Source organism: Hyperoodon ampullatus (assembly GCF_949752795.1).
Source record: "Hyperoodon ampullatus genome assembly, chromosome: 5".
NCBI classification, from domain to species: domain Eukaryota; kingdom Metazoa; phylum Chordata; class Mammalia; order Artiodactyla; family Ziphiidae; genus Hyperoodon; species Hyperoodon ampullatus.
The window spans coordinates 133,570,814-133,598,360 of NC_136918.1; the positions used below are offsets into that span (position 1 = coordinate 133,570,814).

The 27,547-nt window shown below is 45.6% G+C and overlaps 1 protein-coding gene across 1 annotated transcript in view; it reads left to right on the forward strand.

The window, feature by feature from the left end:
• The window catches only part of HUNK (hormonally up-regulated Neu-associated kinase), a gene marked incomplete at both ends in the record, with an annotated part of 113,253 nt that overhangs the window by 68,156 nt on the left and 17,550 nt on the right, over positions 1-27,547 (forward strand). The window contains 3 exons of the mRNA XM_079705591.1: positions 13,174-13,301; positions 21,454-21,589; positions 26,681-26,843. Of these exons, the coding sequence (XP_079561717.1) occupies positions 13,174-13,301; positions 21,454-21,589; positions 26,681-26,843 (427 nt within the window). The remainder of the gene's footprint in view (positions 1-13,173; positions 13,302-21,453; positions 21,590-26,680; positions 26,844-27,547) is intronic.

Here is a 27,547-nt window from a genome sequence, read left to right on the forward strand (position 1 = left end):
TCTGTTCTTTCTGTCTTTTCTCCACCAACTGCCCGAAAGGCCTTTATTAAAATTCATTAACGTGCTGGAAGGGAAGAAGACAGAGCCGTGCCCTCGCCGCGATCATGTTCTGATTTCACGAATCACTCATGTCCTTCCCCTGCTTGGAGTCTCCCAAAGCTTTCCATCAGCATCAGCATAAATCCCAGCCTTGGTGCCTGGCCCCACACCTCATGGGTCTGCCCACCTCTCCTGCCTCTGCACCTATAACCACCCGCCCCCCGCCTCTGCTCACGGTTCTTCACACATGTCGGCTTCTGTTTTGTCTTCCCCACCTCTGGGCTTTGCACTCGCTACTTCTTTTCTTTTATTGAAGTATGGTTGGCGTATAATATCGTATTCGTTTCAGGTGTACAACATAGCGGTTCGACACTTATGTATATTACAAACTGGTCACCACAAGAAGTCTAGCAACCATCTGTCACTGTACAGAGTTATTGCCATATTATTGACTCTATTCCCTATGCTGTAGGTTACATCTCAGTAACTTATTTATTTTATAACTGGAAGCTTGTGCCTCTTAATCCCCTTCACCTATTTTGCTCAGCCTCCCCCCTCCCCCTCCCCCCTGGCCAGCACTTGCTGTTGCTTTTGCCTGGAATGTCATTTCCCAGCTCTCTGAATGGCCCGTCCACTCCCACATTCCAGTGCTAATCCAGTGTCACCACTGCGGCGTCCATCTCTTGTTCCAGGGATGCCTCAACACCTGGCACAGAGCCTGGGCTGGAGAGGGATGGAGGGAGGGAGGAAGGAAGGTAGGAAAGAAGGAAGGAAGGAAGGAGGAAAAGGAGAGAAGGGAGGGAGGGAGGGAAAGAGGGAGGGAAGGAGGGAGGGAGGGAAAGGCACTTCACCCAGGTGAACAGAAGCTAGAGGGTCAGGGGCTAAAGCCTGCAGAGGAAGCAGACAAAGGAATGTGAGACAGTGAGGGGATTTCAGGAGGTTCTGGTTGGAGATTATTCAGAGGAGCCAGAGACGAGAATGTGATTCTGAGGGCACCAGAATTCCCTGAACTTTCCCAGAAAGGGCCAGCTCTCCCTGGAACCGCAGCTCTGCTTGTTCAGCCAGGGAGTGAGACCAGTGAGTGGGGGATCAGCTTCCGTTGCCGAGGGCTAGGAGTTAACTGTCCCCTTTGCTCCTCAGGACACCCTGTGAGGCGGGCTCTTACCCTCTTTTACACAGACAGGAGGGCAGCTCTGTGGTTAGTGTGGCCCAGAGCCACTCAGCCTGTAGGTGTGGGAGCTGCGCTTTGCACTCAGGGCTCTTCACGCCTCAGCCTGAGCTCCCGGTTCCTTCCCTCTCTCCAGAGGATGTGTGAAGGCTGCAGATGGAGAGGGTGCCGTGTGCTGCTGACTTGCTGGGGGCCACTGGGGTAGGGGGAAGTGGCAGCAGGAAGCAGAGGCAGAGGATACCTTCTCTTTGAGGTGTGCTGGGTGGTGTGACTGGCAATGCTAATCTCAGACTCTTTTTATCCTGTGCCCAGACGGGCCTCAGAATCCTTCTCAACACAGCCCTCCAGGCAGCCAACACCAATGGATCAGAGTCAATACACAGGTGAAAGCCATTCTTGGTGTCATAAGTGTCTGGCACGTAATCTGCCCTTAATAAGTATTTATTTATTAATGGGTGAATATGAAAGTTTGAGTCTATAATCATTCTCTCTCCTTAACAGTTAGGGAACGTATTTAGGCTAAATGGAAAGCTTTGAGAGGGATGATTTGTGTACCAAAAAAAAAAAAAAAAAAAATGTGGAGAATGGGGAGTCTGAAAGACCAGGGGTTCAGGGGTGTCACCTAACTGTGGTGACAGGCAGTGGGGTGGGCGACATAGTGATCAAAGGGAAAGAGAGGTTGGAGAAGAAGTGACAGTTTGCTCTTGAGGTCCTGCTCTAGAGGGGACTGGACAATACAGTGTCATCCCTGGTTGTCATGGTGATGAAGCTCAGCCTGTGTGAGAGGGACCCTTTGTGGCCCATGACTAACAAAGCAGGCATCTCCGCGAAGGCTAGAACTGCTGCTAGAAGGAAGGCAGGAAGGAAGGAGCCAGTGGATTGTCAGAGCTGTAGGAGGGCGCCTGGCCTTATAACCAGCCTGGGGTCACTCGTCCCCTTGTGCTAACACTAAGATGGGGACAAATCATTTATCCTGTGTGGGGAAATACAAAGGGAAATGAAAAGCACAGGCTGCAAAAGGCAGCACCATCCGAGGGTCAGTATTAAGCTCGGACTTTATTCCCACCTCTTCCTCCAAGTCCCTTGACGTGGGAAAGGAATCCACATTTAGTGACCACAGATGCTCCACTTCTTAGTTTTGGGGCCCCATGATTAAAGTAAAGGGACTTGGGACTTCCCTGGGGGCACAGTGGTTGAGAATCCGCCTGCCAATGCAGGGGACACGGGTTCGAGCCCTGGTCCGGGAAGATCCCACATGCCACGGAGCAACTAAGCCCGTGTGCCACAACTACTGAACCTGAGCTCTAGAGCCCGTGAGCCACAACCACTGAGCCCGCGCGCCACAACTACTGAAGCCCGCATGCCTAGAGCCCGTGCTCTGCAACAAGAGAAGCCACCACAATAAGTCTGCTCACCGCAATGAAGAGTAGCCCCTGCTTGCCACAACTAGAGAAAGCCCGCGCGCAGCAGCGAAGACCCAACGCAACCAAAGATAAATAAATTTAAAAATAAATAAATAAAATAAAATAAAGGGACTTGGTCCATTGCCACCTGCTGCGTCGCCATCCATCCAGTGACTCTACCCAGCAGTAATGGTGGCCTCGGAGGAGGGCAGGTAAAGGGGAAGCTGCAGGAGGAATGGAGATGACCCGAGACCAGGATGCCTGGACTCTCGCCTCCCGCCTCCACCCTGGCTGCTGGCCTGGTGGGCTGTGTCTGGGGCAGCTGGACACTTCTTTGCTAACCTCCACTTAATCACATTTTTTTCAAGAAGATGATGTGCAGCTGAAAGTCTCCTGAAAGCTCGAATCGGGCCATATTTTTAGTCATGATACCATCAAGTAATGTATGTGAAAGCTTTTGATAAACGGTTATACACTTTACAGACACTGGGCTTCAGCTGATCACGGCAAAGCTCTGGAGGCCCGTGTGGGATGTGTCCAGGTAGACCAGAAACCGCAGCCCCTGGAGTGTCTGTTCTGGTGCCCTGAGGTGGGGAGTTGAGGTGGAGTAAATTCTTACCCTTGCTCAGCTACAAAGGGTCATGTTTGATTCCTTCTTAGAAACGAGGTTTCCCCAGAGCAGCTCTGTGTTAGCTGACTCTCTGGAACATTCCATAGGGGATGAGACCACATGACCCACACCTAATTCACAGGGTTGGTATAAACTCAGCCCTTTTTAGAAGCTGTTGATAAAGCTTGAAAAACAAAAGGAAGCTATGTGAGCCCTATATTGGCTTACTAGAGATTTGTTCATTCGGCAGATATTTGTGGAGTCAGGCCCTGTGCCGAGTTCCGAGTGCACAATGGTCCGTCCTTCTCCTGTAATGATCACTGTTAACCCTCACATACCTCCCGCCGAGTGACGAGCAGCGTTCCAAGGGCTCTTCGAGTTTTAGCTCATCTCATCTGCCTCACAGCGCTTCAAGGGAATGCTTTGTTGTCCCACTTTACAGATGAGGACACTGAGGCGTGAATTGCTGAAGGCACTTGCCCAGATAACACACACAGCTGGTGCACGATCAAGCCAAGATGGCCTGAGGTGGTTTGACTCTGGAGTCTGCCTTTAATCGTCAGCCTCTACAGCTTCTACTATGTTGTACTTCCTCTTGTAGGGTTTACAAACTAGTGGGGCAGACGGACAATTTTTTAAAAAGCTATAAACTCAGTGCAGTAATGGCTGTGGAAGAAGTGGGCGGGATGCCGGGAACAAGGATGGGGGTGGCCTCTTGAGGAGACCTCAAAGCCAAATCCTAAGTATGAGAAGAATCAGCTATGGGAAGAAGAAGGTGTGGGAGAAGGCTGTAGGCAGACAGAACAGGACGTGTGAAGGCTGTAGAGTGGGAAGGGTTGGGAAGGGGTTTGAATTTTGCCCTAAAGGTAGTGAGAGACTATTGGACAGTTATAAGCAGGTGGGTAACAAAAAGTTGTGGATTGAATTGTGTCCCTCCAGAAAAAGGTATGTTGGAGTCCTAAACCCCAGGACCTCAGAATATGACCTTACTTAGAGATCGGGTCTTTAATGAGCTAAAGGAGGTCATTAGGATGGGCTGTAGTCCAATATGATTGTGTCCTCACCTAAAGGGGACATTTGGACACAGAGAGAAGACTATGTAACAATGAAAGCAGGGATCAGGGTGATGCATCTAGAAGCCAAGGAACCCCAGATGGCCAGCAAACCACCAGAGGCTCGGGGAGCAGCGAGGAACAGATGCTCATTCACTGCCCTCAGGAGACACCAACACTGCCAACACCTTCATCACAGACTCTGCGCCTCCAGAATTGTGAGATTTCCTTTGTTTAAGCTCTGCAATCTCAGGAAAGGTGAAAGGTGAGTAAAAACTCACCACTCCAGATCCCAAGAGCCATTCTCCTTCCCAGTGAATCAAGTGCACTAATTGACAAGTGAAACGGACTAGATGAAGTCTTGGTCACCCCTCACAGCCCCCCAGCAGAGGTCACCAAAATGTCAGACCATATACCAAAGTCTCAGTCCTTGCTGTTCCCCATACATCATTGGCTGCATGAAAACCAGAAACAAAATAAAACCACCACCATGTAGAATTTCATTCACATAATGGTGGGAGAGTCCCTGGAGCAAGAGAGGACAAGCCTTGGTGCAGAAGCACTTTTCAAGAGGCCTCTGTGTCACCTTTTCTCATGTCTCTTTGGGCAAAGCAGAGTGCGTGGCCAAGCCCAGAGTCAAGAGGAGAGGTAGATTCCACCCCCTGATGGGGGAGTGGCAAGGAATTTGTGGCCTTTGTTTGTTTGTTTTGCAATTGAACATACTTATCTACTGCTATGGACAAGTGTGTTCCCCCCAAAATTCCTATTTTGTAGCCCTAAGCCCCAGTGTGATGGTATTTGGAGGTGGAGCCTTTGGGAGGTCATGAGGGTGGAGCCTTCATGATGGCATTGGTGTTCTTTTAAGAAGAGCTTGCTCACTCCCTGACATGTGAGGACATGGCGAGAAGGTGGCCGTCTACAAGCCAGGAAAAGAGACCTCCCCAGAACCTGGCCATGCTGGCACCCTGATCCAGACTTCCAGCCTCCAGAACTGTGAGAAAATACATTTCTGGTAGTTAAACTACCCTGTCGGTGGTATTTTGTTATGGCAGCCCAAGCTGACCAAGATACCTGCTTACAGGTGACCTAGAGTCTCACCTGAAAACAAATAGAGCATGTCAGGAGGCACAGTGCTGAGAACAAATGAGGCTGCCCAGCTGGGTTAAATTCAAGGAGGCATCAGAGGAGCCTTTAATCTGCTCCTGAGGGATGATGTGGAGTTTGCCAGATGGAGAAAAGGGGAAACTTTCCAGGCAGAGGGAATAGCCTATGCAAAGGCGGGAAGTTGTGAAAAGTCGGATTCCTCTTGCTCTTAATCTTGGAGAAAACAAAACTTCAGAACCTTCTTTAAGAGATTAATTTTCCACTGCTTTGGGGTGTTGTGTCTGAGATACTGGTTAGGTTTCTGTTTGGTGCCCACGACTTTGCTGGTGGCATTGGAAATGGAAAACCCAAAGAGAATTTAATTTTAAAGGCTGTTTAAAAAGAGAGTGAAAGTGGGACCAATTTTCTCCCTGGGTCAGACACCAGTATTATAAAACATCCTTTTTATTGTTCTGAAACAATAAAATGAAGAGTTTGCTTCCAAAATCAAAGCAAACTCCTGTCTCCAGAGGTCTTTTTTGGACCTTGACAGATGGATGGGGCCTTTCTTCAAGACTTCTGACACTGACTCAGGAAGAAAACCAGCTTGTCATTCAAGGAAACCTTGAGAGAGAAAGCTCTTCCCCACAAATGGAGCCCCCAGGATCCTCCTCCTCTAGTGAATCAGGAATTAATAATGGAAATGGAAAAAGACGTGTGCCATATTGGGGGATTCCCGTTATTTTCAATGGTCATTGTTTTTGTATTTGAACTGTATATGAATACCTTTAAAATCATTCACTTCTTTCCTTTAACCCCTATGAATGAAATATCTATATCTCTATCTCCAGTGAATTTTGAAATTTCAGACACAAAAATTAAATATTCATTCTGGTGCAGTGAACTTTTTTTTATTGCAACTGACTTCCTCAGAGTGGCATATATGCTAATTAAAAAACGCTTTAATGCAGATGTACGTTTTAAACGAAAAGAATCCAAATTAAGTTAATTTTCAAAATATTACAATGCTCTTGGGAGAACTTCGGTGAATCTCTAAGGGTAGGGAAAACGGAAATTGAGAGTTCTATCCCCAAAACATTGAGGATGCAACATTTTTTCACCAAAGCTGCTCTTTGCTCTCGTGGGGGCATCTGAGGTGAGGGAAGCATTTGTGTGAAGACCTGGTACTTAGTGGAGTGTCCTGCACAATACACCCAGACCACCTTCCCAGGCTCACTGAGTCTGTTTTCACTTAGTGGGAAATCTCTGTTCCAGTGCTGTCCCTTTGGGTAGACAAGTTGGCCGAGGGGTGCCATCTTGTTCCCAGCCCTACTATCCCCATATAGACCTAAGCATTCAGGAGGGAGAGCGGGAGAATTTGTTCCAGTCCTCAGACTCTGTTTTGTAAAAGTACTACCAGACACCATCAGCTACTTCCAGGGGTCAAATCTGGAAGGATAGCATTTTCTCTTCATTCAGGCCCCCTGAAAATGAAAGACGGCAGGAGAAGCAGGCAGAAAGAGGAGGCTGATGGCTTCTTTTGGGTAGTTTAGAGCTTTTGACTTTTAAAAGAGAAGGTTTCTTTAGCTTTTGAGCTTTTTCAGTTATAAAATACAAGACTTGTTTGTTTTTGTAGCCAGCATGTGCATTTAAAACAGAAGAGGAAAAGAAGAAAGGAAAAGTGTGTGTGTGTAGGGGGGGAAGCCTTAAAATCCACAAGAAAATAATTTCTTGCTGAACACAGACCATTTAATGGAGCAGTTGTGAACTTTGAGATTTACCAAATGGATGGATCTGTTCCCACTCTATTTTTAAGACCTTAAATCAGAGGTTGTACTGAAAGCTGATACTGAAAGATGGAAGGCTCTTGCTTTTAGGTGAAGAGCTATTTTTAATTTTTCCAAGGCAGTTTCTTTCTTGAAGAACCACACAGAAGCAAGGTGTGTCAGCTGAAGGTTCTCTCAGCTTCACTCTGGTATAAACTGGGCTGCCCACCGGCCCTGTGAGAACCCGTATCCACACCCTCCCCTGACACCATAACTCTGCCAATTGCTTTGTCCCTTGTGTCTTGTTAAAGTTGCTGGCTGACTTCTCCAGGGAGCTGTGACTCTATGTCTTTCCTTTCAGAGATGCCAGGTGATACCCCAACTTTTCCTCCAGGGAATATTTTTGTGTTTCGGATTAATATTAGGACCACCATTTGGCTCCTGATTTAATCCCAAAGACTCCACATTTACATTTCCCGGGGCCCCTTCCTCTTTTCTTCCAGCTGTCCTTCAGTGGCACTTTTTCCTTCTTTCTTTTTTTTTTTTTTTTGCGGTACGCGGGCCTCTCACTTCTGTGGCCTCTCCTGTTGCGGAGCACAGGCTCCGGACGCACAGGCTAAGCGGCCATGGCTCACGGGCCCAGCCGCTCCGCGGCATGTGGGATCTTCCTGGACCGGGACACGAACCCGTGTCCCCTGCATCGGCAGGCGGACTCTCAACCACTGTACCACCAGGGAAGCCCTCCTTCTTTCTTGACATCAGAGTATTCCACCTGGCCAGTCTCTCTGGATTTGCTTCCATCCTTATTTCTTTCTGCTTGGAAAACCCTGAATTGTATTTGCTTGTTGCCCTCCTTCACCCCAGCATCTCATTACTTTCTTTCTTTAAAACTATCTGTGGTTCTTGGGGGCCCGATGTCTGCCATGGAGAAGCAAGAAAGCCCAGGGGCCATGTTTCAAAAGACACATCAGGAAATTCTGAACATGTTTTGAAACTCCTACTAATTCTATGGGATTACAGAGGTTTATAAACCGCATTCCACATTTTTCCCTTGGTATTCTCAGATCCTTCCGAAATGTCAAAGGGACTGGATTTCTCTTTATCCAGATATTAAACGTGGATGAAAACTCTAGCGGAGGGGAATTAAGATGCTCGGTCTGGTTTCCCTTTTCAAATCTCCTGCGGCTGTAGGACTATTAATGTACATTTCCATTATTATTTGGCAGTAAGGTACAAATATAATGGTAGCTTTTTATCTCTCGTTTTTAAAAGTTTTGTGATGAAATGACAGGTCATATTTATCAAGCAGTAAACTTATGCCAGGCACAGCATTCAGCACTTTCTGTGGCTTAGTTCATTTGACCCTCATACAGCCTGAGAGGTAGGTACTATTATTATCCACATTTTTTTTTTTCCTGTATGCGGGCCTCTCACTGTTGTGGCCTCTCCCGTTGCGGAGCACAGGCTCCGGACGCACAGGCCCAGCGGCCATGGCTCACGGGCCCAGCCGCTCCGCGGCATGTGGGATCTTCCTGGATGGGGGCACGAACCCGTGTCCCCTGCATCGGCAAGCGGACTCTCAACCACTGCGCCACCAGGGAAGCCCTATCCACATTTTATAGATGAGAGACGCTGGATGAGAGAGCTGGGTCTTCTTTACAGATTTGTGACTGTTTTTTGTTGATGATAAACTCCTCCAAGAGAAATGGAAACCTGGAGTGAGTTTGGTGAAATAATCAGGTAGAATTACTATAAAACCAATTGCTCAATTCTGGCCTGACCACAGAGTTCACGGGCACCATTTTTAAGACAAGCATCTGCTACCTTTATCTTTGGTCACTGCCAGATCATGTAGAGGGGCAGTGACTGGAGGAGATTTTTTGTGTGTGTGTGTGTGTGTGGCTGCTTTGGGTCTTTGTTGCTGCACGTGGGCTTCTCTAGTTATGGTGAGCGGGGCTACTCTTCGTTGTGCACAGGCTTCTCATTGCGGTGGCTTCTTTTGTTGCAGAGCACGGGCTCTAGGCGCGCGGGCTTCAGTAGTTGTCGCACGCGGCCTCAGTTGTTGTGGCTCGCGGGCTCTAGAATGCAGGCTCTGTAGTTGTGGCACACAGGCTTAGTTGCTCCGCAGCATGTGGGATCTTCCTGGACCAGGGCTCGAACCCGTGTCCCCTGCATTGGCAGGCAGATTCTTAACCACTGCGCCACCAGGGAAGCCCTGGAGGAGGTTTCTGTCATCTTTTGCAGCCAGGGGTGACAAGGAGACAAGCAGTTTGACGTCTTAAGAACTCCTTGAAGGAAGAAAGTTCATAAAGCTTTTAGAGTCAGTTCTCTGACCCCATATTACACTCACCAAACTTCTTCAGCTGGACCCCCGTCCCATTACCATAACATGCTACCTTATGTAGCATTCTGTACTATTCCACCTGTCACAGGATGCTCTGTGTCCCTAAAGATAAAGGGAAATAGAAAAGGTCATAGGGCGATATTCATCAAACTTCAGTATCGTTCACTCTTCTTATAAAGGAAGAACATTCTTGGTAACCCCTCGTGTTGACTCGTGATTTTTATTTAAGTTTTACTTATTGTGCATGCATGTAAAATTAAATTCCTTTTATTTAGGGTCCTGTAGAAATGAAAAACCAAAACTCATTTACAAGTTAAATCTAACCAAGACTAAAAGAACCCCCAAATATTCAAATTAGCAACATTCACTAAATGCCGAGGCTACTGTGGGTGGGAGCTGAATTGCTGTACGCAGTCTGAATGTGGTTCTCACCGCTGGGCGCAGGCTTTTTGAGCTGCTCAGTCCCGGCTTGTGATCCCTGCACTCGCTCACCACTTTTCACTCTTTGAGTGGCTTTTAACCTTGAGTGTGCACGGGAAGCACGTGGTGGGGGGGTCCCCACCCCCAGAGTTTCTAACTCAGTAGATCTGGCGCGGGGCCCAAGAATTTGCATTTCTAACAAGTTCCCAGGTGATGCTTCGGCTGCTGGTCTGAGGACCACACTTTGGGAACCACCACCCTCTTCAGATCATCCGGAGGCTTTCTTTCCCACAGATATAAGCGTAGAGACATTACTGACAAATTAAGTCCACCTCCGCTCCTTTCTCATTGGCCTATGATAACAAAAGTGATATATTTTAGCACACACCTTAATAAAGGTGTGTATTGGCAAACACAGATGCAAAAGCAGGCACTGCAGTCAAGTGTGTACAGTTGGAGGGTGACTGGGTTCTATGGCGGCCGTCCCATGTCCCTCGTTGGGCTTTGTCAAATGTTTTAGTATTGTCACCACAAGCAAAGCAAAAGTAGGACTGCTGAGCCCCTGAAGTTGTGTCCCTGGGCCTCAGTTTGAGAATCACTGTATGGGTTGGGTACCATAAAACACCTGCGGGAAAAATGATATTGTGTAAGTACCAGGCTGTTCAGCTATAGGTGTGAGTGTCAGAGCCAGGATTAAGGCACACAGAGGTGAGCGGGGACAGGATTGACTGGTCGTGTCCCACAGCCAATGGGTAGAAGTTGTAGACTTTGGCTTAGTATTTGAAGCCCCTCCCCATGCATTGCCCTGAATGGCCCGAGCTGCCTTAGGGAGGTTGGAAGCTGTTCGACTCTGAGGTTCTTCAGGGTTTTCCAACAACAACCTCGTGGAGTGTCCCATGGGGTTTCCATCCATAAGAGCCATGTGTCCAAGACCCCTTTGAATGCAAAAATGATAAAATTTGGAGGCCCTCTTAGTTTCCCCCCTCATCAGTCTCCAAGCATCCTCCAAGCAAGGATGGTTGGGTCTGCCTCAAACAGACCCATAATGCAGCACTGCATCCCAGTTTCTCAGAGAGGTTACATCCCCTAACATCCCTTCCCTCTGCCCCCAGCCTGGCTCTCCTCCCAGCTTCCTGTCTTCTATCACGATCATCACCACCATCCGCTTTCCATGTTTGCATCTTACATCCCCTTCAGGTGTCTCTATTGCTAATTTGCCTTTCTCTTTCCACTGCACGCCGTCCCTCCCGTTCAGACTTTAATAATAGCATGACACAGTCTCCTGCTCATTCTGAGCCCTCATCCACTTAATGCCAGGTGACTACTCCCCAACTTATCTGGCCATAGAAGGTTTATTCACCCAACATCTATTCTTGTCCTGGGAAACGTGTTCCACTTAGCACACACGGGAAAACGCTGCTCTAAACGGCTCTGCATGTGCTGTGTTCGTTCTTGTCTCCATTTCTTGGTCTACACAGTTTATCCTCATATCCAGCCAGCCAAGACAGATAAGCTCACACACATATACTTACCCCTGAGAGGCCTCCCATCTTCAAGTACTTATTACAGCCCTCTGTCTCCATTAATTCAACTCCTCTGGGGTCAAGAGCAGCAGAGTTCAGCATTTTCTTATCCCCTCTGCACTCATTATTTGAAAGAACTGTGCTCATTTATTTGTTGACTTGCTGGTTGTCAGCCATCACCCAATTCTAAGTCCAAGATGGCGGCTCCTTGTCTGGTTCCCCACCCACCCCAGAGCCAGCATCTATTCCACTGCCTGGGGCAGAGAGCCGACCTGCAAGCCTTTGTGGATTGAATGTTGATGTATCAGTCTCCCTAACTCGACTGCGAGTTACAGAGCAGGAACTGGGTCTTGGCATATGCCTGCAATGCGAGAATGATCTCTAGCTGGAGCCTGTGGGCTCCGTGCCTGTCCTTCTCCAGAGCTCTGTGATTCAGAGGCACCTTGGTGGAATGGGGCCCCAAGGGTCTTCATTTCAGTCAGTCTCATTGGATTTGTTTTGACTGGAGATCCTGATGCCTCTTTTTAAAACATTCCCTTGGGCGCTTTTGAACACTTCAGACCTCTTGGCAGGCAAGGCATTTCATCCCCATCAGGAAATCTCATCAAAATGATATTAGGATTTCACATCAGGAAAATAAAAATCCTCCAAGAGATGTTGCTGCTCTCTAGTTTGGCTTTGGATATAAGTAGAGTTAAGCCCATTCGGAAGGTATTCTGACCACATCTGAGATATTGGTCCAGAGCTGGGTGGCAGAATCTCACAATAAACAATAATATAGAAAATAAGAGTGGGAAAGAGACTTCCTTTCCCCTCCCCACCCCCAAAGGAATTTCTCCAGTGACAGACCAAAACAGAACTCAAGGGAGGAGCAAAACACCAGTTTGGGGTATGAGACTTTTGTCTCAAAGGGCTGAGTGGTAACCAGGCATGCTGGCTATGCTGTGACTTGGCCTCCTGTGCAGGGTCTTGCTATGTATTTTTTGGCCTGGCCTCCTCCAGGCTCCACCTTGTACACTGTACTTGGAAAACCACATCATGGCAGACCTACTTTTATTCGAGGTTCCTATTTATATGAGGTTCCCCAGGTATTTTTCACATCATTTGGTCTGGACTTCCTCCCAGAAGGAAGGGACATAGTTTCCCCTCCTTACTGGGATAGCTCTTGAAGCTCTTTATTTATTTATTTTTAATTAATTAATTAACTTTAACTTTAATTTTATATTGGAGTATAGTTGATTTACAATACTGTGTTAGTGTCAGGTATACAGCAAAGTGATTCAGTTATACATATACATATATCCATTCTTTTTCTGATTCTTTTCCCATAACAGGTCATTACAGAATATTGAGTAGAGTTCCCTGTGCTATACAGTAGGTCCTTGTCGTTTATCAATTTTATATACAGTCGTGGGTATCTGTTAACCCCAAACCCCTAATTTATCCCTCCCTTCCCCTTTTGGTAACCATACGTTTCTATGTCTGTGAATCTGTTTCTGTTTTGTAAATAAGTTCATTTGTATCATCTTGAAGCTCTTTAACCTCTTCTTAGTGCCTGTCCAAATCGTCAGAGTTGTGCTTTCACCCACGCCTTTCACATTTGCTGTTTCAGAGCAGAGCTGAGCGTTCCAGAAAATGACCAAGAAGGAGCACCGAGGTGGACATGAAAGTGGCAGGACTGCAGCTTCCCCCAGCCCACGCCCTCTTTGGCATCCTCTCCCCGGGGTCTTCTTCTGGTCTCATGCTCTGGTGTCTCTCTTTTCAGAGGTGTGAACATGTATGCCATGCTGACCGGGACCCTGCCTTTCACGGTGGAGCCTTTTAGCCTGAGGGCTTTGTACCAGAAGATGGTGGACAAGGAAATGAACCCCCTTCCCACCCAGCTCTCCACAGGTAATGCACCTGCCACTCTGATTCAGGGTCCAGGGCTGCACTCTGACCACCGGAAGCAGTGTTTGTTTTGCAGCACTGGAGTTAGGACGACCCTCTGATTGTACTCGGTCTCTTCCTAGTATTAAAGCTAAGTCGCAAAAAATGGTTGGGTTCCCCATCTCTAAGAAGGCACTCTCCTCAATCCTTTCTTTTTCCGTTGTAAATCTGAACCCCTAACTTCCTCCTTCTTCACAAAATACACAGATCAAAAGGATCGTATAGTCTGCCTTGGAAAAATACTTTCAGGCTGGTTTGTTTTAAAACTCACCATATTATAATGTTGACTTTGAAAAGAATGTTGATCATCACATTTCTATTGTGTCTTCCTTAGTCAAGTTACTGTAAAGAAATATTAGTTTCATTCAACTTTGGCCTGGGATTTGTTTAGCAATGTGAGTTTTTGAGCCTGTTCAGGAGCTTTTAAATATATATAGGTTTGGTTACTTGATTAGACTGAATCATCAGGTGTGTTTGGAAAGTACACTCAACTTTACCTGGTTCACATTTCAGTAAACAGTTCGTATTAAGGTTTGGTTTCAGATCCAGCAGATTAGTACAGTGTGTTCTTTGGTTTGTTTCACAATTCACTTCAAGTTCCTGGCCTTGGCTTGGCCTTGACAGTCATTTAATTGGCTCCTTAGAATAAACTCAGCTTCACTAAGATAAGGCATGTGGCCACGAACGAAAAAAGGAGTAATTATTTAATTTCAATGTATGAAACATGGTCAAAATATAGCATTTTTGTTTGACTACTGTCAGGTATTTTTTTCTTGAGTTTATAAAGCATCCATGAGGCTGACCCGGAATTTAATGCTTGCCAAATGGCACCCAAGCTGAAATGCATTCTTATAGGTAATTATCTAATTCGGTTCATACTTTCACCTCTGCTGGGGAGGTTCGAATCTCTGGAGGCTGAAAGCAAAGCAGGCATTAGGTACTCAGAAAGATGAGTTACACAGTTCTGTCGTTGTGAAAGAAATAGTTCTGTACCAAGAGCCATAACTCCTGGAATTAGAAAATGTGCAAAATGTTGATTGAATTGTTATATTTATGTTTTAGAGCTTTCTGAAATGTTGAAAGTGCTGCAATGAAAGCACATTCATTCATTCATTCCATATTTCACATTCATTCACTTATTCCGTGAATATGTCCTGGGCATCAACTCTGTGCTAGGAATGCTCTAGGCACCAGGAGAATAGAACAGTCTCTACCCATAGAGAGCATACATATCAGCAGGGGAGGCCAAAAAATAATATATAAACAAACACATGTGATGTTTAATAGTTTAAATGCTCTAAAGAAAATCAGATAAACCAGGATAAGGGGATAGAGAATAAAGATAGGTTTTTGTTGTTGTTGTTGTTTAACCAATTACAATTTTTAAACACCTTTTTGTTGTGGTGTAATTGTGGATTCACATGCAGCTGTGAGAAATCATACAGCGAGATATGTTTACCCTTCACCCAGTTTCCCCCATTGGTAGGACCTTAAGTAACTGTAGTTTAATATCACCACCAGGACCTTGTTAGAATCCATTGAGCTTATTGAAATATGCCTGCACCTGTGTGTATTGGTGTGTATTTAGTTCTATGCAGTTTCATCACATGTGCAGAGTCATGTGACAGTTACACAGTCAAGATAGGGAACAGTCCCATGACCAGCATTCCTCGTCCTACCCTTCTGTAGCCACAGCCACCTCCCTGCCTCCTAATTAACCCCTGGCAACCACTAACATGTTCTCCAACTCTATCATGTGTCCTTTCAAAAATGCTGTATATTTATATATATATATATATCACTTTTTGTCACTCAGCATAATTCCTTTGGAGTCTGTCCAAGTTGTTGCACGTATCAATCCTTTGTACCTTTTCCTTGCTGAGTAGTAGTCCATGGTATAGATATACCACAATGTAAATATTCACCCATTGAAGGACATTGAGTTGTTTCCAGTTTCCAGCTACTATGAATAAATCTGCTGTCAACATTCATATACAGGTTTTTGTGTGAACATGTTTTCATTTCTCTGAGATGAATGCCTAGGAGTGAAATCGCTGGGTTGTATAGTAAGCATATATTTGGTTTGTAAGGAACTGTCAACACTCCTGTTCTGAGTGGCTGTACCACTTGGCATTCTCTCTAGCAGTGTGTGAGTGAGTGATCCAGTTTCTCTGCATCCTTGCCAGCATCTGATACTCTCACTACTTTTTATTTTAGCCATTCTGATAGGGGTCTAATGATACTTCATTGTGGTAACAAAAAAGATTTAATGTTTATAAATAAATTCAATCTTTCAAGGTAGTCTCTTTAAGGGTTATATAGTCATAAGTACCGCCATCTTTCAGAGTGATTCTGAAGTTCCTCTTATGATTCAGAGCCTGTTTTGTCCTAAGTGGCCCAATACAAAGAACAATAGGAGGTTGTTTGTATCCTCATGCCTGGAAAAGGCAGACAGTGTTCACTCTGAATCCCAGTGAGACCCTAAAGAGCTGGAGCTGCTTCTCACTGTATTAGTCAGGATAGCCCAGGTTATGCTGCAGTAACAAACAGTCCCCAGATCTCGGTGGCATAAGACAACAAAGATTCTCTTGGTTTTTTTTTTTGGTCACGACATGTGGCATGCGGGATCTTAGCTCCCCGACCAGGGATTGAGCCTGTGCCCCCTGCATTGGAAGCACAGAGTCCTAACCACTGGACCACCAGGGAATTCAACAAAGATTCTTTTCTCATTCCTCCTTATGTCTATGGAGAGTTGGATCAAAGGTCAAAGGGTTCTGCTCATTCTAATTAGTCAGGGTCCCAGACCAATGGGGCAGCCACCATTTCAAATGTATCTGATCCGTGCAGAGGGAAAGAGAAATCTAGAAGGTCTCTTGTCAGCAGTGAAATCTTCCACCAACATTCCACTCATAACTCCTAACTTTCTAAAACATGTCACATGGCTTCACCAGCTAAAGAAACTGAGGAAGTGCAACCCTACCATATATCTGAAAGGCAGAAAGCCAGAAATATCCGTTGACCAAACAGCATTATTAGTGTGAGCCACAGGCTGTAGGAGGAGGAGTGGGGGTGGGGGGTGGGCAGTGGTCCCTGCCATCGTCACTGAGGAGGGTTGGGCAGCAGGGCAAGGAAAGGTAGAGTAAGAGCACGAGGAAACCAGTCTCATTACTTCTGAACCAAACTTGTTTTTACCCCAATACTATTATCTGGCCTTAGCAGGCTAGGCTCTAAGTGTCTTCTGACTGTGACCATTAAATATACCCTTAAAGAAGTAAAAGTTGCACCCCTGAAAATGTTAAAAAAAAATCCAAAAGAAGTTCCACAGAAGAAAAATTAGAAATGTTCCAAGCAATGTCAGCATCCCTGGAGTTGGTGTCCAACCTCACGTAGCTCCTGCGCTGAGCAGACAGTTTTGACTTTGGCCTTAAGCTCTGTGTGTGCTTGTTAAAGATCTTCACATTCCTACAGGATGTTGTGGTCTTGACTGGTCAGGCATGAACAAGCATGAAGTGCATTTCTATATCTGATTTTATGATTAAGGAATTTGGACATTGCCCTCCCCCTTTTATTATTTTACCATTGGGATACGTGTATATCTACTCATCTTGGGCTTTAACCCTTTGTGCCATGTACCAAACATAGCGTTGGCACATAGTAGTTGCTCAGGGAATCTAAGTCTCTGGCACTTGTGTTAAAGTGTGTGGTCTGGGAAGGCAGCCCATAGATTCATTTGACTACTCAGATATGGGATCGGGCTCGATGCGGTAGCGCCCAGAGCTGTGCCCCAGCTGCTGAGGAAGCTCAGGTCATCTTGTTTACAGAGGGAATGGCTTCAGTTTCGGGGATCAGCTACTGCCCTTCCATCAGCCCCCTGCTTCTCCAACCCTTTGTCCTTTGCACCCCGAGTTTACCACTTCTCCCTTCTACCGTGCCTGGCCCACCTTCATTTGTGATACTGTATGATACTGCCTTGTTTACATCCCAGAATACTAGCTTACAGTAACACGAGTAGCTGCCATTTACTGAATGGCCATTGGTAAGTGCTCTTCACAGTACCTCCTGTTCTCAAAACAACTCTGTAAGGTAAGTTCTATTATTCCCAATTTATTAAGGAGGAAACTGAGTCTCGGTGAGGTCATATAGCTTCTCTGGTTTTTAATTTGCATCTGCTTGACCCCCAAACCTGAACTTCCCTACTATACTGAGTTGCTTCCCTATCTTTCTTTATGTTATTCAGTATAAGATGCCTCCGCTCCCCTCCCCATCCCAGATTTGGTGGTTTTATCTGTTGTCCTCATGTTTTGAGTAATATCAAAATTGAAGCATCCAAATTGAGGATATGCCATTTTATTGTGTCTCACTAACACATCTTTATTAATTTGATGATTCTATCATTCATCTTTTTTTGAGAATATTTATTTGGTTGTGCTGGGTCTCAGTTGCGGCAGGTGGGCTCCTTAGTTGTGGCTCACCAGCTCCTTCGTTGTGGCACGTGGGCTCCTTAGTTACAGCATGCGAACTCTTAGGTGTGGCATGCATGTGGGATCTAGTTCTCTGACCAGGGATCAAACCCGGGCTCCCTGAATTGGGAGCACGGAGTCTTAACCACTGTGCCACCAGGGAAGTCCCCTATCATTCATGCTTGTAATGATCTTTCCACGTCTGTTGTATAATAGCACTCTTTTTTTAGGTTAAGTTGGAATAATTTTTGCCAAATTTGAGCTGAAAAAGAGCACAGTGTTATTGTCCTTGTGAGTCTGTTCTGCACGCTTTTGAAGAATTGCCTCTCTTCTCCACCATGTAGTTTGAAAGCTTAAGCTGTTGGGATCTTGCCAATTCTGGCTTCTAGACAGTTTCTCTTTCTGCTTGTTGGTGCTTGTACATCACAGAGTTGTGAATGCCTTTCATGGCTTTCACATTTACCTTTTCATCACTACACATCAATGATGGCACTTAGAATACATTCCTGACACTCAGTTCAGATCTAGAGGGTTTTGCACCATGAAGTCACTGAAGTGATGCTGAAGGTGGAGTGTTAGCATTTGTGAGGGTTGAGCCAATGCCAGTTAAGATTTCTGAGATGGCCAACAGGCACATGAGAAGATGCTCAACATCGCTAATTTTTAGAGAAATGCAAATCAAAACTACAATGACATATCACCTCACACTGGTCAGAATGGCCACCATCAAAAAGCCTACAAATAATAAATGTTGGAGAGGGTGTGGAGAAAAAGGAACGCTCCTACATTGTTGGTGGGAATGTAAATTGGTGCAGCCACTATGGAAAACAGTATGGAGGTTTCTTAAAAAACTAAAATAGAATTACCATATGATCCAGCAATCCCACTCCTGGGCATGTATCTGGAGAAAACTCTAGTTCAAAAAGATATGTGCACCCCAATGTTTACAGCAGCACTATTTACAATAGCCAAGACATGGAAGCACCCTAAATGTCCAGCAACAGATGAATGGATAAAGAAGATGTAATATACATGTACAATGGAATATTACTCAGTCATAAAAAAGAATGAAATAATGCCATTTGCAGCAACTTGGATGGACCTAGAGATTGTCATACTAAGTGAAGTTAGTCCGACAGAGAAGAACAAATATATGATATCACTTATATATGGAATCTAAAAAAAATGATTTAAATGAACTTATTTACAAAACAGAAAGAGACTCACAGGCAGAGGAAACAAACTTATGGTTGCCAAAGGGGAAGGGCAGTGGTGGGGGGAGATATATTTGGAATTTGGGATTAACAGATACATAGTACTATATATAAAATAGATAAACAACAAGGCCCTACTGTATAGCACAGGGAATTACATTCAGTACCTTGTATATAACCTATAATGAAAAAGAGTCTGAAAAAGAATACATATATTTTTATATATATGTGTGTGTGTGTGTGTATATATATAAATATATACACACACATACATATATATGAAAAAAAAGATTTCTGAGAAGCCTCGACAGTCCAATAATTGTTGTTGCTGCTTTCTCCTGGGAGGTGATGGGGAAGGAGCTTCAGGTGTGGGAGACCCCAGCTGGCGTCCCATGGGCTGCACTGGAGCAAAAAGTTTGATGGCTTCGTCTGTCTCCTGTGGCTCTTTCCCTAGGCACAGGGTCAGGAGCTCACACAAGCCAGTCCAGACTTTGGAAAGCTGAGGCTCATGGAGGTAACAGGTTTTGCACCGGTGGAGTGTGTACCTTCTGTGACATGGAGCACAGAGAGGGAGCGCGCCCCGTGTGGGCCATCCCTACACTTGAGCCCTAGTGGAGACCCCAAGCGCTAGCTTAGAAGACGGGCTGGGACGCATGGCTGTTCCCCCCATGGCTTTCCAGGACACTGGAGAATATTTTAATCCCTGTTGCTCATGAGTCATAGGGATATTCAAGACCCTAACACAAACTGCAAAGAGCTCTAAGGATGTTTTCAAAGTCCTTTTTGGATAGTAAGGCAATATTTGTGATGTCCACAGAAAGAAAATTCACCAGTAGAGATCTGAACTAAAATTACTTGTGCTCATCAGCAATTTGTGAAGGCGCACAGCGCCTGTTCTGAAAATAGAACAAAAACACACATCCAGTCTGTTCTTAGCTCTTCTGGTTAATCATACTCTGAGAAAGCCTGGGTTGCTGTTCGGGTCCTTTGAGGGTAAGCAACAGAGATGTCTGTAAAAGAAACATCATTTACTGAATAGCATCCCCGTTTCAACTCATTAAGCTCACATCTTTTTTTCTTTGACCAATAGATGCCCCTGATAAAGCAAATGTAAATGACCTTACAATATAGGGGAGGTGAGAGAAGGGAGATAGAGGTTCCAACAAGAGGAAGCCCTCTTTTGGAGCCCCACTTGCTTTTCAGAGCATTGAAGAACATTTTAGAAAGGTTTGATTTGGAGACCCAGCTATAAAACTTAGCATAGTAAATGTATCTCATTGACTGTTCCGGCATCTACGCATATATTTTTACCCACAACGTTCTCAAAGCGAAATGACCTTCTGGTGACCTCATCAACTGTGTGGGAACGCACCTGGAGAGGTTACCTGGGGTCCTGAACTAGCAAAGGCTATTTCTTTGGGGTTGATTCTGGCATCAGAGTTAGCTCCTCTTTTGAAGGCTTCATTTTTACCCTGCAAAAAATGGTTGACAGTAACACCCATCATTCTGTAAAGGACAGTTTTTGAAATGACAGCTAAAGCCTGTGAGAAAGTGAGAATTTTTATGACTTATCACTGAAAAGTTAGATTATCTTAGAAAATTGAAAAATAGCTTTGGGGAGAAGATAGAAAAGTTTCGTGACCAAGCAAATTAAGATTATTTTCCGGAATCTATTACTTGGTATATTGGAAATTGGATATCATGTACAAAGCTACATAAAAGAGTATTTTTTTCTCTTGCAAGGATAATATCACAGTGCTTCATAAAATGAGTATAAATAAGAAAATATCCTGGTCCCAAAACTCAAGCAAGACAGACCATCTTCATTTTGAAGGAATCCCTGGCATTCCTTGTCCATATGAGGACCTGCATATTCTCCTGCTGAACAGTTTTGGAGCCTGTGACCTTCATGTGCATTATAAGCGTATTTTCCCATGTTGTGTAGTTGTCTCCACTGTTATAATCTTAAAGGATGCATGTATAGCACAGGGAACGATACTCAGTATTTTGTAATAACCTATAAAGAGAAAAGAATCTGAAAAGAATTTGCATATATATAATACATAAATATATAATTATATTATATATATAATAATATATATATATCCTCAAAACCTACCTTGGGATCAAGCACTGTCTTTTTACTTTCTTTCATCCCTCTTTGGCTCACCTTTAGCAGTGGACCAGAGAAAAAACCACAGCAGTGGACCATAAGACCACACGTGGTTTGGGGAAGTATAGGATGCGGGGAGACCCGCACTGGTTCGTGCTCTACCGTGTTCCAGGTGCATCTCTTGGACAGATATCTTAAACTCTTGCCTTATGACACCCAGAGATCCAGAAACTAGATCAGCAGTGGCTCGGGAGGTGTGGTGGGTCCCTTGCCCTGGGTCTTCCTTCAGCCTGTAACACATGCGTGTTCTCTGCTGAATGTCTTTGCAGGAGCCGTGAACTTCCTGCGTTCTCTCCTGGAGCCAGATCCTGTGAAGAGGCCCAATATCCAGCAAGCACTGGCGAATCGCTGGCTTAATGAGAATTACATGGGCAAAGTGCCATGCAATGTCACCTATCCCAACAGGTAATCCAGTGCACACAGAGGGACTCCTCCTCGGGCAAGACCCTGGGGCCTGTCTTACCAGCCCCTGAATAGTTCTGGACAGGAAGCTTCACGCGATTCGAGGAAAGGCCACGCCTTCTCTTGGCTGCCTTTTCCCACGGCGCACACAAGAGGAAGTGTAGGCGGGGCCGGCCCGTGCGGCTGTGCAGAGTGCGCCCTGCAGGGGGCGCCCGGCGGAGGGCGTGAGGACGGTGAAATCAGGCCGCACTCCCCTTATCAAACCTGCTCCTGAGGGCCTGCATTTTTCCAAAGCAGCACCTCTTTCTAATTCACACCAAGGGACCGTGTAGACTAGCTATGACCTGAGTGAGTGTGTGTGTGTCTGTGTGTGTCTGTTTGAGTGTGTCTGTTATGTTTGTGTTTGAGTGTGTGTGTGTGTGTGTGTGTGTGTGTGTGTGTGTGTGTATGTGTGTTCCACTCAAGAGCTCTCCTGTCGGCATCAGGCGGAATCCAGTGCAATCGCCTCTCTCCCTTTCCAAACCATCCCCCGGGCTCCTCTTCCGCCGCCTCTTTGCTCTGATGTTTGTTTCAGCCCTAAGTCCCCTGCCCTGAAATGTTGGGGGCAGAAAGAAAAGTCAAGGGCAGGAGTCCTTTGCTTCAGGCCGTGTTTCCCTGTGCCATTTCTGTGAGGACTCTTTAGGGAAGGCTTACAGGCAGGAGTCCACAGGAGTCCTCAGGTATCCCTGAGGGACACCTCATGATGGCCCACGTGTCCCCATGCGCAGGTATGGAGTACAGATTTGAAAACAAGTACAGGAGAACATTTCCTTGTACTTTTCCCTACTCATGTGACGTATTGTTAACTAGCCCGAGTGGAGGAATGAGGACTCTCCCCTTGGTGACTTTAGAGCCAATGTGAGGACCTGTGGGTCCAATACCCCCAGGACTGGGACCTACCTTGAGTCCCTTCTTCCTTCAGACCTGGAGTGGCCTGTGCATTCTAGATCTGAGGCTCAGATGAAGACAAGAGAACCACTGATGAAGCGGGACAGGTTCAGCACTGACAGGGCAGGGAAGACGTGTCCTCTGTGATCCTATCTTCAAAATGCCCAGGAAGGTCTGGAAACATCCACCAAGACTTATGAAAGTTGGCACTGACTTCTCCAAATGAGATGGGCAGGCAGAGCTCTGTCTTGGGGAGGAAGTTCTAGAAGAACTTCAGGGGGTGTGGGTGGACAGTGCTGGGACCCGCCTCCTGGCTACTGGGCCACATTTGCACTCGCCATGGCCATAGATAGCTGTTATCTACAGTGCTAGCATTTGACTTATGGGAGGTAATGTAAACAAAGTCTAGGTTACTTAGGTTACCAAGGGAACCTGGAAATAGACTGCTGGTTTCCAGTGCTGGCTCGGTTTGGGCTAGTACCTGAAATAGAAACCGGGAATATTAGCCCAGTGTGAGACGGAAAGCAAAGCTGAGGAGCCGTGCCTCGTCACCAGGGCTCATGCTGCCTGGCACGCCCAGGTGTGCTCTCTGTAAAGGAGGAGGCGCTGGTGGCAGCCAAATGAGTCATTAACCTAATGTAATCACGGTCTAAATGAGCAGAATCAATCCACTCAATGCGGCAGCTGTTAAAGGAAGTGAAGCCGCTGTTAAAAATACAATCCCCCCTCCTTGCTGACCACATCTTCATTCACAAAGATTCAGACCCAGGCATCTCATTTTGTAGCTTATAAACAGGCTTTGGTAGATTAAAACTTAAATTCTAGTAACCCATACTGGCTTTGCCAGATTGGTCATTTTTGCATTTGGACTTGGTCAAAAGCAATAAAGGCTGCACAAGATCTAGTTGGGTAGATTGTAAAAATGGTTAAGAGCTTGTATATGAAGGAAAACAGCAGCTCAATATCTTCTGTTTAGCTAAGGTTCGTTACTCATTTTATACTAGAGGCAAATCAACGTCCAGTTTTTAAGTAATGAAACCAGAAATCTCAACTATTGGAAAAGACACGAGTTATTTACAGTCTTTATTATGAAAAATATATAATGCAAAAAAAATGTGCTTTTGATGATTATTTTTCTGCTTTTACCAGCACACAGATAAAGGGAGTAAGAACATGTGACCAGGGAAAGGAATATTTTCTTTACAAAGTCTATTTTATAGCTTCCCAACATTCATAGCCCCAGATTTAATTATTTTAGATGTTGTCAATGTTTTACTTCTGGGAAAGAGAGAAAATAAAGGTCCTGTGTTTTATATCACTCTTCTGTAAAGCCTTCTGTTAATTCATCTGGGCCTCCAAGTTGATAGCCCCAAGAGGCAAGAGGAAAATGTCTTTAAACTCTTTATAATAAATGTTCATGTCAGTCAGTCACAGATGTTTGCTGTGTGCCAGGCCCCCCTCCCTGTTCTGGGAACAGACATTTTTTTTAGAGCCGACCTTGGCTACCTCCTTCCTGTGCTGCCTGGGCCTGGACACTCTCCCACACCTCCAGTTAGCTCTGGACATGAGTGGGAGGGAAAGCAGGTCATTGGTTCAGAGGACGGAATTAGACCAAAGTGGAATCAAATTGGATTTAATGCAAATTTACTCAAAATTATACCTAGAGTTCTGGAACATTTTTTACCATTGTCTATATCATCAAAACTTGGAGAGATACGTTTGTTCTCTACACCTGCATCTCAATTTCTGCCCTGCAAACCAGTTCATCTGTACCATTTTTCTAGGTTCCACATATATGCGTTAATATACGATATTTGTTTCTCTCTTTCTGACTTACTTCACTCTGTATGACAGTCTCTAGATTCATCCACGTCTCTACAAATGACCCAATTTCATTTCCTTTTATGGCTGAGTAATATTCCATTGTATATATGTGCCACATCTTCTTTATCCACCAAGAGGGGAAAGCGGCGGTGGGGGAGGGGTTGGTGGTGGGATGAACTGGGAGATTGGGATTGACATATATACACTAATATGTATCAAATGGATAACTAATAAGAACCTGCTGTATAAAAAAATAAGTAAAATTTAAAAAAAGAAAGAAACTTGGAGAGATAACACAGGTTCAACAACGGATACAGGAGAGCACTAAATACATGCATTGCTTATTGAAAATGTTTAAAATATTACTCTCAGTCACGAGCCAGTCCACAGTCTACGTTTGGCAGAGTTCACCTGTTTTGGAAGACAGCGGGTACAAAGGGCAGAGACGGGGCGTCTCCCCTGCTCACTTTCCTCCCCTCTCCTCCACCCCCAGCCCCACCCCCACCCCGGTGGCACCCCACACCCAGAGCACCCTCCCTTCCAGGGCCTGCTCCTGGTAGGGGGCGGGGCCATCCATGTGTAGCTGTGGGTGATTGGCCAGGGGTGGGGGGGGAGGGTCACAAAAATCATGATCTGATTGGCTGGGAGGTGAGGCCATGAGGCAGTGGTCTGATTGGCCAATGTCAGTGATCTCATTGGCCAGGAGTGAGGTCAAGCAGCAGTGGTGTCATTGACTTAGGGCAGGGCTGCTGGCATGTGGTTGTTACCAGCTAGTTTCAAACAGTTGTGCTTTCTGTGTTAAGTGCTTGTGTCAATCTTCACGTAATTGTATCCTTTTTAAACAAACATTATTTTTAACCATTAATCATACCAACCGTCCTCCAACCTGCTTTCTAGAATTTGTGATTTTGTAGCCAACAGGAGTGAGGAAGGCAGATTTTGTGGTTTCTTGGGCACCTTTTCTTTGGACGGCACTTAGCCACATAGAGGGAGAGCTGACGTAGGTTACAGTGGTCAAGAGACCCAGGTCTGCCCTTGCTGCCTCTACTAACGGGCCTGTGACCTTGGCAAGTCGGTTTCCTCTTCGGCACCATTATGGGGTTATACTGTGTGGTTTTTCCTAGTGTTATGGTTCTGAGGTTCCACCAGAAATGTCTTCAGACTCTTTGGCGGCGGTTACAGAGCTCTCTAGCCAGATGTGCTCGCCTTCTGCTCACACAGTACTGTATTTGCATCTCTCTGAAGGACTGTAGCACCTCCTCTCTGATGACACACCTCCGCTACCAACACACATACTCTCTATGCCCCTCAGCCTGTTTTTGTGTTCTCCATAGCTGCCACTTCTTGCCTAGGTGTCCCTGGGCAAGTTACTTCCCTGTTGTGGGCCTCAGTTTCTCCATCTGTAAAATGGGGATAATAATGGTACCTACTCGTAAGACTGTCATGAAGAATAAATGAATTTATTTTCTGTCTTCCCCACTGGAATGTAAACTCCATGAGGCAGGGACTTGTTGAATGAACGAAGGAGTGAATGAGTGGTTAAATGAATGCCTGGCATTCATTTCTTTGGCATTTTATCCCAAGGAGTTTATCTTCATAATAGTCCTGTGTAGAAGCTTTAACCTGTCCTCTGAGAGCACTTTACTTTACAGCTGAGCCTCAAATCTCCTATTTGTGAACCTGTGAACTCACATTGTTCCTTCAAACACTCTCTGGGCTGGCTCCTGAACACCCTCCTTCCCCAACTCAGCTTCCACCCAACCTAAGTGTGGGCTCCACCCCATTTCCAATAAATACATTTTAAGGAAAAAATGTCAAATTGTAAAGAAACTTGGGACAATTGGGTAAATTTGAATATATTCTAGATATCAGAGAATATTAAGAGATTACTAAAATTTTGTTGGGTGTGTTGATGGTATTGTGGTTCTACAGGAGATGTCCTTGGTTTTTAAAGATGCAGGTCGAGGTGTTTAGGAAAAAAGATGTCATGATGTTTGTGATTTAAAATATTTAGGAAAGAAAGGAAGGGAGGGAGAGATGGAGGAAGGAAGGAAGAAAGAAAGCAAGCCAAAGTGTTAACAACTGCTTCACCCAGGAATTGGGTACACACATAGGCTATTAGACGATTCCCGTTACTTTTCTGTATATGTAACTTTTCATAATAAAAAGTCAAGTGAATGAATGAGTGAATGAATGGACTGATTTCCACGAGGGGGCCCGTGTGTGTGTCTGTTGGGGGGGGCGGTTTCTGTGCCGTCATGTCTGTGAGCATCACTAAGGAGGTCCTGGAGCCTCTCAGTGACGGTGGAGAGGTGACTGCTTCTCTGTCCCTCTGCCCTGCAGGATTTCCCTGGAAGACCTGAGCCCGAGCGTGGTGCTGCACATGACGGAGAAGCTGGGCTACAAGAACAGCGACGTGATCAACACCGTGCTCTCCAACCGCGCCTGCCACATCCTTGCCATCTACTTCCTCTTAAACAAGAAGCTCGAGCGCTATTTGTCAGGGGTGAGTGGAGCCCCACGGTGGTTTTCTCTGGTCTCTGTGGAAAGACAAGCTCTGACACTGGAAGTGTTTCCCAGTTACCGACACTTGATCTGAGCTGTTAATTGAAACTAATGTGAGGCCGAGTTTCCTGAAGGTGGGATAAAATAGTAGCAAAACCTGCTTCTCAGGGAGCGCTTTTTATCTGAGGTGTTTTAAAAATATTCTCCCACAGGGTTAAGCTCTGGGCAGACTCATGAGAGATTCAAGCCTCTTTTCCTTTCAGCTTCTTGTTGCCTTTTTGGCTCTGTTTCTCTTGGCTCCTTGGGGTCCCCACTTAGATGCACTGGGGCTTGTGTAATCATAAAAGTTGGGGAGCTGAGCCCCTCAAGCATTCACCTCTAAAGCGTGGTAGTTGAGAAAGCCACTATTTACATTTACTTCTCTAGAAAGCAAAAGTGAAACCTTGGCCCCTTCACTCAGTCTGGGCATCAGATGGTCCAGGTGTCGCGTGTGTTGAAGATGAAGGAGGTAGAGCTGGGAGCCTGGGTTGGACCACGGTACCCTCAGGCTTTGGTCACCTTCATTCTTCTGCCTCATGAAGTTCATACATGCCTGGGTGAGGGAACTTACATGCTTCAGTATCTAGTTTTGACTAGATCAACTCTTTCCAAATGGACAATGGTTAAAAAGGAATTCTGCAAAGAAAACTGGATCACAGGCAGTAT